The sequence below is a fragment of the Crocodylus siamensis genome, chromosome 5, assembly GCF_052110815.1.
Source record: "Crocodylus siamensis isolate JL-2025a chromosome 5, ASM5211081v1, whole genome shotgun sequence".
Classification (NCBI taxonomy): domain Eukaryota; kingdom Metazoa; phylum Chordata; order Crocodylia; family Crocodylidae; genus Crocodylus; species Crocodylus siamensis.
The window spans coordinates 5,890,420-5,906,051 of record NC_143399.1 but is presented as its reverse complement, the minus strand read 5'-3'; the positions used below and the strand labels follow the sequence as shown (position 1 = coordinate 5,906,051).

Sequence of the window (15,632 nt, the reverse complement as noted above, 5' to 3'; positions counted from 1 at the left end):
AGGTTCCATACTTGTGTGTCACTGTCTCCAGGAGTTGGTACATTTACAAGTAACAAATTTATTCTAACTCAACCCAGAATCTGAGCGTCAGTCTGGGCTCACCTGGAATGTGCTTCCTCAACACAAATTCTGTTGTTGAAATTCGATTAACAAATCAGTTAAATCAAATTAGAGTCCATGGTTATGTTATCTTTTTAGAACGATTAGGAGTAAAATGTAGTCAAACACTTTAATTGGAGAAATGAGTATATTCATGAATTGTGATGATGCTTATTTGCCTATAGTAAGTGTGTGTGTGTGTGCGCACGCGCGCGTGTGTGCGTGTACATGTGCATACTGTTTAAATCCATAGAACTCAAAGGACTTAACAAAAGAGCTTATGATAAAATGATGTTTAGCCCTATTAGAGATGGAGAAATTGAGGCACGCGGTAGCGAACTGAGTTTCTTTGGGTCATCCAGTAGGTCAGTGGGAGAGATAAGGATAGAAACAGTCTCCTGACTCATACAGCTGCCTTATTCAAAGACAGGAAAGGGCCATTTCTGCTTAGCACTTTTTGGAGAACCACACTTTATCAGCCAACTGGTCTTTTTAAAGCACTTTTCATCTCAGCTCAATTTGATACCTTCTAAAAGCCAAAATAAGTTACCCAGAGCACAGCAAATTTTGTGCCTTATATCTTGTCTTTATTTAGATATTACATCCTTTATGGGAAGGACTAATCTTTTTGTTCTGTAGTTATGCAGTTTCTAGCATAGTCATGTCCTTAACCATGACTAGGGACTACTGTACTTATACAAAACAAAGTTAATGTGCTACAATCACTAAATATTTTCACTATAATCTATTTATTCTGGTAATTCCCCTTTTTATTATCCACACTTGCATGACTTGATGCTGAGGATGCAGATATTTTTGTTTTGGAGATCTCCTGTCTTTGAACATACCCTCTCACTATGTTCTACTGCAACTTCTATCTAATTTTGTTTCCTGTTGCCAAGTCTAAATTTGTACCTCCTTTCCTGCTGTCCATGTGCTTTACATCTGGTATTTCAAGCCCTCTACAGTCCACCCGAAATCAGTGTCTGCTATGTGAAGTATTTTGTCTTGGTGCCCTCTACCCGCTCTTTTGTATGTTGCACTGTATAGCACCCGCTATGACTTTAGTCTCCTGGATTGTTATGTGTGTTGTGCCTTACTGTAAAGAATTATTAGTGCTGTATATAACTTGTGTACACAAAGGGATGAGATGAAATTGTCACTGATCAGCTTTCTACCATATCTCTGAAGTCCTGTGACTTGTGGAACGAGAACAAAAAGATTGACTTATAAAATTACTAATTTAAAAGCTAATTCACAGAAGTAAGTGTTTGTTTCTTTCCAAATAAAAGATGTACAGTCTGGAACCTCATCAGATTTATACATTTTTAGTTCAAATCTGTGTGTTACAGGTTATACTCACGTTTGTTCCAATCTATTCACATGTGAAATATTATTTTATTTTTTCCATCCTTGGTTATATTGTTTTAATTATCAGTGCTCTTGTGCCTGTTAAGATGATTGGATCTGTACATACTGTTCCTTCCCCAGATTGGTACACAAACTTTATGACCTTATCTGAACTGCAGCCTGTTAAATACAAGGCACTCATCATGTTTTTTCTGTGTTGTAAATGCTCCAAAGTAGGTTCAACTCCTATCAGAGACTCCTTTGATGTTTCAATGAACTTGGGATGGCAAATTGAATTTGATGATGGTTCAGCACCTGCATGTAATGAAAGTTTGCACAGCCTGAATAAGCTTCAATGGTCCCTGTCTACTTCACCTGAACACCAGACCACAACTCTAAGATAAAAGGATTTACTAGTTCATTAAGAGAGCCTGATGGTTGGCTATATTGTCATCCCGTACAGCCATAAATGGCTTTTAACTGTTAAAGATGGAATTGGGGATGTGCAGATCCTGCATGCTCGGGTTTTCCACCTGCATTTCCTATAAAAGTTGTCACTTAAAACCAAAGCCATATGCCTCTCAAACTGGATACTGTCTCTTACTATCAGCTGGAACAATCTCTACTTACAAACTCATCCAGATTTGTACTGTATTGGCTGGAGCAAATGTGACCAGTTCTGTTGAATGGATGGGCTAGTACAGGACAGGGTTAGCTATTGAAAGACTTATTTGTCTGACTCCTCTCCTTCTGAAAAAGACTTCCGTCAAGATGATCATGGGATCCACTGGAAACAAGCAGCTGGATATCAAGCAGGGCATGATGTCCAGATGTTGTAGCATAATTTACTGACTGGCTTTCAGATAAAATATTTGGGTTTGTATCCTCTTTTGTTTGTAGACCCAGTACCTTTAATCAACTTTGAAATAAAGAAGGTTTGTAGTAGGTAGCAAGTATTTGATTAGCATCTGAAGCACCAGTCAAGCATCAGGACCCCTGTTGTATTTGGTGCGGTAAAAGGCACAGGAATTATTCATATTTCCCCAGGTGGCTCAGAATCCAGGATATGATATGATACAACAGGTATATAAAGTGAACAGGGTAGAGAAGAGCAGAGAGAAGGAAATAGTAAAGTGACTGATCAGTATTAGGGCTGTGCGAAATTTTGCCAGCTGTTTCGTTTCAACACTGTTTCGACTTATTTCGAGGTTGAAACAGCAAAATGGAAGCGAAAAAAATGCTGTCCAAATAGCCTCAAACCAAAACAAGGCTAGTTGAATGTTTCGACCATAGCATTGGGGATGGGGAGGCAGTCCAGCTGGCGTGACTTCCCATCCCCTGCACAAGATCCGGCAGAGGGCGGGAAGTCGGCCCAGTTGGGTTGACTCCGTATCCCCTGCGCTAGTTTGTGCTGGGGAAAGAGAGTCAGCCCAGCTGAGCTGACTTCCCACCCTTGGCTTGATCTAGCACCAGGGATGAAAGTCAACCCAGCTGGGCTGACTCCCGCCGCAGCACGATCTAGCACTGGGAATGGAGAGTCAATCCAGCTGACTCCCTGTCCCCAGCAAAACATCAAAACAATGTTGAAACTACCTTTCTGTTTTCACGGAACAGAACAGCTGTTTTGGATCAAAATGAAATTCAGAATGGAATGCTGTTCTGTTGAAACTCAAGACGAAATAGAAAGGTGCCATTTCGCACAGCCCTAATCAGTATGCTGTAAAAAAGATGCCATTGCTCAAGTTGGCATTCCCTTTCAAAGTTTGCTTCATTTAAGGAAGCAGATGATGGCTTTTTGTCTACAGTAATGCCTTTTATTCTAGAGAGCATGCACCTATCTGCCTTCCTGAATAGCCATCACCTCTGAGACCATATGCAGAATAGCTCCATTGCACGTTTGCTGTTTCTTCTCTGCAGCAACCAGCACTGTGAAGAGTGTGCCAAAGGTAGTCACTCAAGCTCTTCCTTGTAATGTGCATCAGTGTTTTCCTGTGTGCATCTGAGTCACGTTCTTCTGCTTTTCAGAATTTAATTTGCCTCCAACAATCATTTCAGCATTTATTTACTACTGTGCCCCTTTTCGCCTGCTTTGTGCTTTATAGTATGTGACTGCTCTTTGCAGAGTTTGCTTTCCTGTTTACAAACGCACCCTTATTACCTTATAATTCACCACTATAAATTGCGTTTTTATTCTAGCTAGAGTCTTAGGCTCAACTTGTTCCATTTTTTTTATTGCCTTCTTTTTTAATGTGTATATTCATTGTCCTATCTCCTAGTTTTGTATCATCAACAAACTTGGTTATTTTTACTGCCTGATTTTTTTTGGAGATAATAGAAGGGTTTTTGTTTACCAGTCATTGCAGCAATTGGCTTTGATTCCAAGCAGTCTTCTATCTTCTTCTTTTAACACTGTGTCTACACCATACCCATAGAGTATGCATGGTTAAATAAGGGATGGGATTCCTACATACTTGTCCTTGTTGTGCCACTGACTTATTCAAAATGGCTATGTACCTATGACAGGGGGGAGCTGAACAGTGGTTGATATCTGTAAGGTACTTAGGAGTGAAGACACCTATATAATTATTCTTAAAATCATCACTGAAGTGACTGTGTCCATCCTCTTTGCCATAAAGTCAGGTGAACTAACCATGTACCCTTTTTCCTTACCTTGCGTACCAGAATGAAAAACCTTTGACCTCTAAAAATACGACTTACTGATAAAATGTATTCCATGAATAACACAGGCATATTATAATGAGATCATGAATATTAATTGGTGTTTCTCTTATGCAAGATATGGATATAATGCTGCTATCGGTGTTTTGTAACACTCACCCCATGCACCTATGTAAGCAAGCATTAGTGGCTGGTATTGTCTGCACAGGCCGTTGCATGTCCAACGTCTCGAAATTAGTTTCAGTGTATTATCTAAAAATGATTAGATGAGTGTATTATCTGAAAATAATTAGATGAGTTCTAGTGGATTTAATTAAAGTGATTATGAGTGGTATTTGGTACATTACACCTTTTCCTCCCCCAAGAAATGCAAGTATTTTAACAGTCTGCTAAATGGAAAGAGTTGAGTGAGTGTGGGTGTGTGTGTGCACGCATTCACACATGTGCCATATGTAATGAGATCTTTAATCAGGGTAATGGGAGTTTGATTTCTGTCTTGTTTGGTTTAATTTTTTCTTTAGGATGAGAGTAACTCATCAAAAGAAGGCTTGGATAAGATGAAAGGAAGCTCATCTAGGGACTCATGTAAAGACTCCTCATTGGGCAGCAGTCTCCAGAGCAGGTATGAAATCTGTCTGATGAAAGGCATGGAACTAGTATACGTATCTCACTACCATGAAATCTACCTGCAAAATTTATGCCTACCTAAATTCACCTTCTATATTAAACTGTGCGATACTTTGTAAAATGGCCATGCTTCTGTGCAAGTTAGTTCTACAAAGCTTTGCACCTAAAAGCAAAATACAGCTAATTATCATTGTGTCTTTCATACCGCTGTGATTGAGACAGTGTCAATGCAGCTTTCGTAAATCCCCAATTTCAGGATTTTTATTGGTCATAAAAAAAAATAAACCTGGGGCACTACCTTAAATTTTGTAATCTCAGAGAGTAAGTGTAATTTTTTATTTTTAAGTAATATGTGTCTATGATAGATTGTAGAAATATAAAAATGAATTGTGGTTTACTTAGTAGCTTGGAATTTTTTTTCAGGCACGTTCCTGAAAAACCTTTTTCCTTAATGATCAAGTGTTGTATTCCATGTTTCATTCATTGATGGTAGTGTAGATAAACAGAGTAGCCCACTGTTTAGTTTGTGTTACAGATGATGCCCTGAACTTTAGGTCTCTTCTGGCTGTCCAAGTATTCTCTAGCTCTGTTCATGTACATAGAATCAGGCTCCCGTATTCTTACTCTAAGTGCACTGGCTGATTGCAACTGCAAAATTGTAGAGGTGATTACATTTCAGTGGCACTCTGTGTGTCTATATTTAGCAGTTCATAAAACATTCTCTAAAAAGAATGAAAGGCATTGCATACATGTAAAACATTAAGCGTATATGCTTTTCCTTTTTGTTTGGAAGTATACTGGAAATGCATTGTGACCCTTAGCTGGATTTGACCTAAAAGAATTGTCAAAACGTAGCGAAATGCAGCAGAAGCTTTCATAATGACAAGAATAACCTTTGCATACGCTAAAAAGGAAGTTCCTCATATTGTGTAGTTTACTGGCTTTAAAACTATGAGTATAATTTTAAAAGCCATTTTTAGTCCTGGAAATTGAGGTACAGCTATATCCAAGGAAGCCAGTAAAAAATCTTACCTTCTTGTGACACAAAGCACTGATTTGTCCGGGTTTCAGAGCTAGTTAAGTTGCTGGTAATACCCCTATACCTATTGTCCTCTCCTTTATTCTGTGAGTGTCCTGTTTGCTCCTTCACTTTTTGTCCTTATAGCTGCAGCAAACAAAGTGTGTTGTGTATGAGTTTGTTTTGAGGGAGCTTTGGGACTTTGAGATTGATGCTGAACCTTCAGAACATGAATAAAAGAAGCAACATATCCTAATACTACAGCAGCAAGAAATGATGGGATATGAAATGTGGCACTGGGTTGGGGAAAGTACTGTACCTCAGGGTTAGATGTTGGCAGCGCTAATCCCACTCCGCAAATTGGTGAGATGCGTAAGACGTCAGGGCCAGCCTGACTGCTCAGTTTTTGCCACAGTGTACAAAAGCAGGGTACAAGGACAGAGACAGAGTTCAAGGAGGGACATAGTCCTGTCGACCAAATGTTGGCAGTAAAGTAGATGATTGAAAACCACTGGGAGTATGGAAAAGGTCCGTGTTTTGTGAAATATTTAGCATATGACTCACTCTAAGAAGAACGTCTGGGACTCCTAAAGGAGATGTATGAGGGAACAAAGGCATATGACAGGTATTTCAGAGTGGGGAGTTGCGTGCAAAAATTCTGCTGTTAATATGATTTGTGTGTGTAATTCCCAGATCACTTAGCTCAGATTGTCAGGATGGTTTCCAGTTAAGACAAGCAACTGACTTTTCTCTAACATGACTGTCTTTTTGTCCAGACCAGTGCTGAATATCTCATGAGCAAGGAATGACTAATGGAAACACACCAGAAATAGTAAACTGATCAAGGTTTACATCCTTTATCTTCACTGTAATGTGGAGTTTGCAGGCATTACTGTTGTTCTTTCGGAGTCTCTCTGCGTCCTCTCCTAGGGCACGTGTAGACGAGCGTGCACGTGAGTTTCCCTCGGGACAAATGGCAGCAGCAGCACGTAGTTTTGCCACTGCTGCTTGTCCCTGGGGAACAAACCTGCACATGCTCTCTGATACGAGGCAAGTTACCCTGGGTGGGGTAGGGGAGGCCGGGGCCCGGACCTCGGTTAACCCCAGCAGCTTTACCCGGGGTCCTGGGGGGGCCTCCCGTGGCTCCAGCAGCAGCAGCAATCTGGGCATGTGGAGCATGGTCAGGCTCCAGATTTGGGCAGCACATATTGCAGCTACATGCACCACCCGGCTTTCTTTCTACTGCGGTTTTTTGTAAAAAAACCCCTCTGTGCTGCAAATTAGCAGCTCAGCGGATGTATGCATAATCATCGCATAATGCAGCAACATGTCCGTAACAATCTTTTGATGTGGGTGCATAAGGAGCTGGGGTTTCTTTGGCCCAGGCTTTTCTTGGTAGCTGGAACTGCTGGAACTGGACTCTGTAAATAAGGAAGTAGAACTGCTAGAAATGTAATCCAGGAAAATAAAGGATGAATATTCAAGTAATATATGGGCTAAACCACTGGTAGGCAACCTGGGGTGCAGGTGCCAGAGCATGGCAGGCAGAGGCATTTTGCTTGGCATGCATGCCTCGGTGGATGGGGGGAAAGGGGCTGGGGCTGCTCTGTCACTACAAGAATTGGGCCCCTTGTGGCTCCCTTGTCATCCACCCTTGGCATGCCAGCATCTTACAAGTTGAGGATAGGGGGGGTTTTGGCACTCTTCCTAAAAACATTGCCAACCCGTCGGCTAGACTGTGGCTTCTTTTGTGGAAGATGGGTTATATTATCAGCTGTGAAAAGGAGAAAAAACAAATCTAATATTTATACCTAGCTCAGCCCATGCAAGGTCCGTCCAATTACACAGGCCTCTCAAAATTTAATATGCAGTTGTTAGGCCTTTTTTGTTGGTTTGAAATTATCTGCAGGTTTATTTCCTTTGTATTGCATCCATAAAGTGCAGTTTGGTTTGTCGGTCAGGAAAAGCAATTTTTAATTTCCAGGTAGTCCAATAAGGTTCAAATTTTGAAGATTAAGTTTTAGAGCCATATGGCCTTTTAGCATATTTCAGCCTTGTGCCCACATTGCATGTAAGCACAATTGATATAGTTTATTCACCTGAGGAGTCTGGTCATGTTGTTGTGTTTATTTTGCTATGGCCAGCAAAGTAAACCCTTGTGAATAATTTTACTTATGTGGCTTCTCTCATTTTATCCTACCATATTACAAGTACTAGCTTCAGGAAAAAATGTTAAGACTTTGTTGACCCAGCCAGGTATTGCAAAAACAAAACATTGACAATGTACCTCTGGAATCAAATCTTTTATTTCCTAGAGAAGAAAATAATCCTCACCAATCTCATATGTCCCATTTAGTTTCCCACTGTAAAGGTTGCAGTATAGGCCACTCTGAAGGCTCTCGAATAGGAATCTGAGTCTTGAGAAAATAGGTAAGCATCTCAAAAGTACCAAAATCTCATTTCTGAAGTGACTGAGACTCCTGCAATGCTTGCATATATTTGAAAATTTTACTATAGCCACGCTGGCTTTTTAAAATTTGGGATGATCTGTTCATGTCCTGCATATAACACAAAATGGTTCTGGCTCATTCCATTATGTTTATAATATATTTAAACCTTTCTTTCAGGCTTCTAAGAGAAGGCAAACAGTCCATGAAATTTAGATATGAATATATTAAAATCTGTCACTGTTTGATAATGGCTTTCAAGAAATAATTTCCACCGGATGGTTTTAGGCAAGAATGACTTTTGGAAGCTATAGTTATGTGAGAAACAGTTCTTAAAACAGGGGCACCTGCTGGGGAGCACAAGTAACAGCCTATTGCCATTATATCATGATGTGTTTGGGAAAATATTTTTGTAATGTAAGATGCTAGGGTAGAACAGTTTACAGCTGTCACCAAAGCCATTTAATATAACTTGAATAGGTTGCCTTCTTATTGCAATAGCGGCTTGTAGTTACATTTTGACCTTCAAAGGACATACAAATCCTACTAGGTTGCTGTTGCAAGCAGCTCAATACCTATTCACTCTGCCAGTCAAAACACAGCAAAATGACTGCATGCTGTTCCAAAGTGAATCCTCTCTCTATTAAGGAGGCTTTCCTAAAGAACCCTTGGTTACCTTTAAGTAGGACTTTTGTGGATTAATAACATGAGCTTCCATTTCACAGGAGTAATTGTAGTATAACTTTATTTCTATCTCGGAAAATTATCTCTATCAGCAGTATATCTGGATTTACACTGTATTTGTAGGCTTATGTTTCCTCTTACTTTCCTTGATTTGATCGTTGTGGCTTTGCTTATGTCGACAGTTCATCTGTGCAGCAGAACACCACCGTTCAGTTAGATGATGGTGAATATTGGTCCAGTCGAGCAGCTGACTATAAAGGAAAACCTCACAGAGCTATCTTTGAAGACAGCCTGGAGAAAATATACAGAAACATGTACAAAAAAGCTTCCAGCACTATTTTGGAAAGAAAATTACACTCCTGATAGCAATCCTACTGGAAGTGCATAGTACAGAAGATTAATATTTTTAATGAAAATTATTTTTGCATAACAAATATTTGTACTCCCATTTTTTACTGTGTAATGTTCACTGGGAAGACCTGTTATGGGCTAGTGGGGCCTTTGAACAGGAACCCCTAAAGGAAAAGCATTGAGATTGAAAACAGATTCCCAAGCTATTGAACACTTGAATGCGGTGCATTATCCTCTTAGAAAGCCAATGTGGTGCTTTTTCACCACCACTTCTCTTTTCTGACTGCTCAAATCTGAAGCCAGTACTAAGTCTTTGGATCAGGGGTGGCCAATCTGTGGCATGAGTGCCACAAGGGGCATGGTTAGCCCCTGCGTGCAGCACACAACAGCAGGAAGGGGATAGGCAACACAGCAGCAGATAGGGAAGGAAGCAGAAGGCAGAGCAGGAGATCAGGCAGGGAGCACAGGGCAGAAGAAAGAGCAGAGGATTGGGCAGAGAGTACAGAGTAGAAAGCAAAGCAGGAAATCAGGCAGAGGAAGGAGACCAGAGTGGCACTTAAAGAGGGTGTGGGGCTTATTTGTGGCACTCCTGTTAAAAAGGTTGGCCCCACTGCTCTAGTTCATCATCAGGCAGGCTTTCAGTGAGCCCCGTTTTACTTAAATTATTAAAACTGGCACAAAATTTGTTTCCAAGTTTGGTAATGGGTGATGGCAGCAGGAGGGAGAAAGAACAAGTCAGAATATATCCTTGTCTGGTCAAAAGCTGCATCTTGAAGGTAAATGCCTGGTTATACAGGGTGTGGAAATGGAGAAGGATTTCCTGCCCCCACCCCAAAACAAACGCTTCCTAACATTTCTAAGCATGACGTTACTATTAATGTCAGACTCTTTTAAAAACAAAAATGAAACAAAACCACCATCCTTGGAGTGGAAGGATCTCCCTTCTTCCCGCAGCTCAGTTCACTGCCTTGAACAGGGTCCAGATTCCTTGTTGAAAGCAACAGTTGCTTTTGCTGACATGCTTAAGAGGTGGGAAGGGGGTCGCAGATGCCCAGAGCTAGGCAATGAGCTTGTATGCCCAGTGCAAACATTTCGAAGTCCCTGCATCACAATCCCACCAAATTTGGAGTCTGTCCTTACAAGCCTGCTGGGGCTCTATTGGCAGGAATGTCATTTTTTTGTTAAAGGCCACCAAATGTTCTTCAGCAGTTCGATGCTTTCCCCGGAGAGGTAACCTTCTCAGCCTCCAATTGAACAGATCTCACATAAACAGGCCAGGGCAAATTGCCCATCTATTGAATAAGCTGAATGACTGAAAAGGGCAAGAGTGTCCTTCTCCCGCTTTGTTTAAAACAGAGGAGGGAAACAAATGTGCGTCCTGGTTCGTTCACTGAATAAGTAGGTGGGGGGGAGCAGATTTGGTTACACTAGCATCATTTTGTCTGCTTATTTAGACAGATAAAACCAGCAATACAGGCAGCAAAATATATGACTATAATCTGCCAATACGCATGGAATAAACCAGTGGGGAGCATCCTTTTTGGCAGGCATGCCACAAAGTAATACTTCCCCCCACCATCCCAAGTGCCACGCTGATCCCCTTCCCGATGGACCGTTCTCCTTTCTGCTCCCTGCCTCATCTGCTGCTCTGTATACTGCTCCGTGCCCTATCCTCTGCTGCTGTGTTGCCTGTCCCTTCCCTGGTCTGTCACACAGAGGCTGCTCATGGTACTTGCGGGACACGTGCGTTGGCCACCCCTGGAATAAATCAAAGGTTGGCTGACTCTTGGCTCATCCTTCAGTGCTACTGTAACATCACCGATTTTTAAGGAAAGAGCCAATGAGTCATGTTAGTGGAACAATTACCTTGCACTAGAGGGCACGCCCATTTTGTTCAAGTCGGGGAGCAACCTACACCATGTACACTGAGCACAGCCAAAAGTTCCCTTCCAAGCAGCACGCTGGAATCCCTTTCTTACGAGTTAATGGAAAATTTGTACCCAGAATGCGACTCCAGGCCCAAATTGCTCAGGTCTGCCAAGCAAAGTCTGCAAACCACTTGTTTTAAAAGCTTCTTGGCCTCTCTGCCATTTGTGTGCTTAGGTAACCTTCCATTAATATGCATACAGCTCAAGTGCAGAGAAGACTGCTGCTTCTCAGCGACTGCAGCGAGTGATAAGTGTAGTCTCAGGCAGTGAACCAACATAGTAATAAACTGTAATTGTTTAGTGCACCTTGCCTTTTAATACAATTTAAATCCCTTCTATCAAATGCAAATTTCTAGGTTTCTGAGTAGAGCTTTAAATAGCATTTTCTGTGCTCCTTCCTTATCTTTTGCCATCCACAAAGTGGTGTGTTAGTGACAGTAAGAAGGCATAATTCCACTACCATCATTTTACCTCCTAAAGGAAAACTGCCTACTCAAATCTAGAAATAATGGGCTAGATTAGGAGAGAATTAGACTTTATCGGGTAAGTCTTTTCTTTTCTTTTCTTTTTTTTTCCTCCCTCCATACTGTCACAGCTCAGGAGTATTTCTAACAAGCCATTATTTGCCTTCTGGTATTGTTGATGACACAAAAGTGTAATTGGTATAATATTTTTTAATCACTTCCATTTTAATAAGTCAAACTGAAGCTATTTTTGTCCTCATTCCCAGTACTGCAGCAATTTCATATGATTGTTTTTTTCTTTTTTGCAAAAACAAAACAGTGGTCCTCAGTGGAAATCTGGGTTCTTTGCTTAACGGTAGTAGCATTTAAAAACTGTTCAGCATTGCCCTATGGTGAATTAAGGGGTTGAAATGTCAAGCTTTTTAAGCATCAGCTTTGTCTAATTTTCAAGCTAAGGGAATCTGGTCCGTTGAAGGTGTAGGAATGGAAAGGCCAATGGAGAGAAAACTCTTTGGAGCAACTCGAAACTTTTAGGCTAAACATTTTGAGCAGCTTAAAATGTAATGAGGGCAAATCACTAGAGTCTTAATACTAGCTGCCTGTAAGTTTTCAGTGGGGCAGCAGGAAAAAAAAAAAAAGACACATGGTATAGGGAGATGACTTTTCAAGTAAATAACAAACCTGAGAATCCAAAGATTTACTTCTGGCTGTGCTCATAGTCTCACAGAAGACCTTAGCAAATCATTGCACCTCTTTGCCTGTATCCTTCTATAAAATGGGGGAAATGAGGCGAGGCTTCATTGAATGTTTACAAAATGCTTTGCAGTCTGGGATGGATGCAATTATAAAATGATTTTCATTTTTGTCCCAGATTTTTATTTTTTTTGATTCCATCTCCAATCATTAACACAACTTTGATATAGATTTTTCCCAGCGCGCTACTGAGTTGTTTTTTTTTTATCATGTCACGGTCAGAAATCACAGAATCATAGTTTGGAAGGAGCCTCAATCCCCTGTTCAGGCACAAAGTTTGCAATTCTTATACCAAGCCCTGGTCTTGCTGAGAAGAGAGTCTGTTAGAGCTGGCAGACTTCACTGGAAACAAAGAATAATACGTTGCTTTTACAATTGCTGTTGGCCTAATCTTCATTTAAATGAGCTCATGTGGGTCCTGGTCTTCCTTATCCTATATACTATTTGCTCCCACAAGCTCCTCCACTTCAGTTCCTTCTACTGGCGCATTAACCAATGCAACAGACCTCTCTGTCACACATGGCTTATTCTTCCTTTCGGCCTTTTCTTGTGTGGGTAATTGTTCACGCCATACAGTGGCTTATTTTGACAATTCAAAAAAATATTACAGTTGATGCCTTATAGTAGCAACATGTTGGCAGCAGTACCTTGGTGCTATGTGGTTCTTAAGCAGCTTGTGCTATTTTGGAGGGGGTGGGGGCTGCTGAATGCATGCAGAATGGTAAGCAGTGTTGCTCTTACTTAGGTGTTGCTGCATATTGGTGTTAACTGTATATGCATGCTGTGTTGTGCGATAGCAGTGATCAGGGTGACTTGCCCCCTTTTGCTCTACGTGCAGGCCACAATCTGTTACGGTGTAATCCTGATACCTGAACTTTATGGTGTTTTCAGAAACACTGAACTGTGCAAGGCGAATGTTTTTCCCAGGAGCCGCTCAATGTATAAGAACAATCACATGACGGTGTCTTTGGATAATGTGAAATCTAACGTCATAATGATGGGAAATGAGATACACTACTTAATCTATAGAATGACAAAAAGTGTCAAAATGTTGATTTTTTTCAAATGGAAATTATTTGCACAGAGGCACAGGGACTTTTGAAGAGTTCTTTCTCCATGACGTTTTGGCCCTTGAACTTAAGCGATCGATACTCCAAGCTGTTCTCCAGTGACAGAATTGATGGAAACCGGCCTTCGGCAGCGGATCTTCATTAACTACCTCATTGATGGGGTTGATGCCCAGTCTTGTGGCAGAAGCATGTGGTGGTACATACTAGCCAATAAAGAGCAAGTCGGAAGATCGAGTATTATATATCGTGACAATTGAACCACTTTCCGAGGAGATGATCGTTATGAACTTCCAATAAGTCCTGTTCCTATTACGTGAGAGATGTCAAATGTAAAATCTCTCACACTAGTCAATAGCTGTGCTTCCATTGGGGTTTAATTATCTTGACATCAGTCTTTTAAAAGGGGAGAGAGTGTCAGAGTTACTGTTAACAGTGTATTGACTGTTGATACCACTCATTTGGGGGGAAAAAAAGACATGCCTTTTTTTGTATTTCTGAGTTTCTTGTACTTAGATTCATAGACTGATTGGGATTCATAGATTCGCTTGCTTTGAAAGGGAAAATTTCTGTGAAATCCAGGGTAATTCTCCCAGATAACCTGGTGGAAATCTTTAATCTTCAACTTTCCTGTGTCAACTTCAGGGAATATTCGATCAGATAGAGAAGCCTGGATGATCTGAGGCAAGTTCTCGCCTTAATACTGCCTGATGATTGCTGTCAGGTAAGCTATTTTTGCTGAGAGCCCTTAGCTTTGAAAGCTTTGAGGACTGGAGGCCGAGAGGATTTGGTGAAGAGCCTTTAACGTGATAGGACTCGTTCCTTCTGGTCCTCCAGAGCATGCGGTTAAATACTATGCTTGGGTCAGACATGCATTTAATACTGTAAAATTGATGGGAAGGCTTTTTTTTTTTTTATTATTGTTATTATTTTTATTTTTTACAGTGGGTTGGGAGAATATAAATCATCTGTTCCATCTGTTGCAGGTAATTTAATGTGTTGCTTTCTGTGTGTCCTACACCCAGATTCTGTGGACGATGGCTGCGTAAAAACCAGTTTAAACATTTAAAAAGATAATATGGGCTGTATCCATTTTGATAACTTGATGCATATGTTTATCGAATAATACTGACTTGGCCTTTTCTTTTGAGCTTTGGACTATGTGTGTCTTTACCAAGACTATAGTTTGTATACACGGATTCACTGAGCACTCTGGTAGTAAGGACTCCATAGGAGGTTCCTTCCCTGCCTGTCTTGTTTCCACCACAATCATCTAGTGTTTACATACATTTTAGCCTCCGTGCCATTTTTGAAGGTTTTATTTGTCTCATTTACGTTTTTGGTTTGGATAATACTTAAATATGAAATCCATCTGTGAAACATATTGTATATTCACGTTGACGGGTAAAACCAGTTTTTAATTAAAATTTTATACAGCACTTGTATTTCACTTTGTCCTGTTTTATTACGAAACACTTCAATCTTCTTCCTAAAACACATATGTCTTGTACGTTTCAAGATGTTCCTTGTTGCTCATGCAGAACCGGTTTCCGAGCTCTGTCAGCAGAGTGCCATATGTTCTGGGGTTCATTTAGCTTCTCTCTCCGGCATTTGTGTAGGCAGCATCTTGGATGTAATGCAACTAAGCTATACCCCATTCTTCTCCTTTGTAAAACTTGTCAGAAGATAAAAAAAAGGCAGGGGGAAGAAAACACTGAATAATCCTCTAGTGACTTGAATTATGAATAATGTATGGTAACCTGGCCAATCAAAACAGCGCCTTCTTGGGAGCATGAGGATTTTTCTTAATTGTGGCTTGGGCACAGCGCACAAAATGAATGAGTAGTGCGCCGCTACCCAGCATTGAGCTAGAAATTAATGCTGGAGATTAAGACACAACTTGTACCGTTTGGAAACCATATATTATACAGGTCTTGCATTTGCATTGATAAGCGATTTAAAAGCACAAGATTGGCATCATGGGGAGCACGGGTAAAGGAGTGGGATTTGGATTGGTATGTTCCATCTTCACAAAAGCTAAATTTCTTTTGTTAAATGCCCCCCATGGAAGACAGGTCCTTCCTCACTGTGAACTCGATTGTCTTCTCCTGTAAAAAGACATCCGTCTTCCACATTAATCCACGCCCGCGATTTAAGATTGCCGT

At 40.7% G+C, this 15,632-nt stretch overlaps 1 protein-coding gene across 5 annotated transcripts in view; it reads left to right on the top strand.

Annotated features, from left to right (window-relative positions):
* Positions 1-14,906, top strand: part of SPATA6 (spermatogenesis associated 6) — a 59,657-nt gene extending 44,751 nt beyond the window's left edge. For 2 of the 5 annotated variants that reach the window (XM_090048339.1, XM_090048340.1), the window contains exons 12-13: positions 4,650-4,750; positions 9,087-12,625. In XM_090048339.1, the coding sequence (XP_089904465.1) occupies positions 4,650-4,750; positions 9,087-9,267 (282 nt within the window). In that variant the 3' untranslated portion in view covers positions 9,268-12,625. Of the gene's footprint in view, positions 1-4,649; positions 4,751-8,129; positions 12,626-13,484 lie in introns of those variants that run through there. The other 3 variants (XR_016442477.1, XM_090048341.1, XM_090048342.1) reach the window with 3 other exon arrangements.
* The last annotated feature ends 726 nt before the right edge of the window (positions 14,907-15,632 follow it).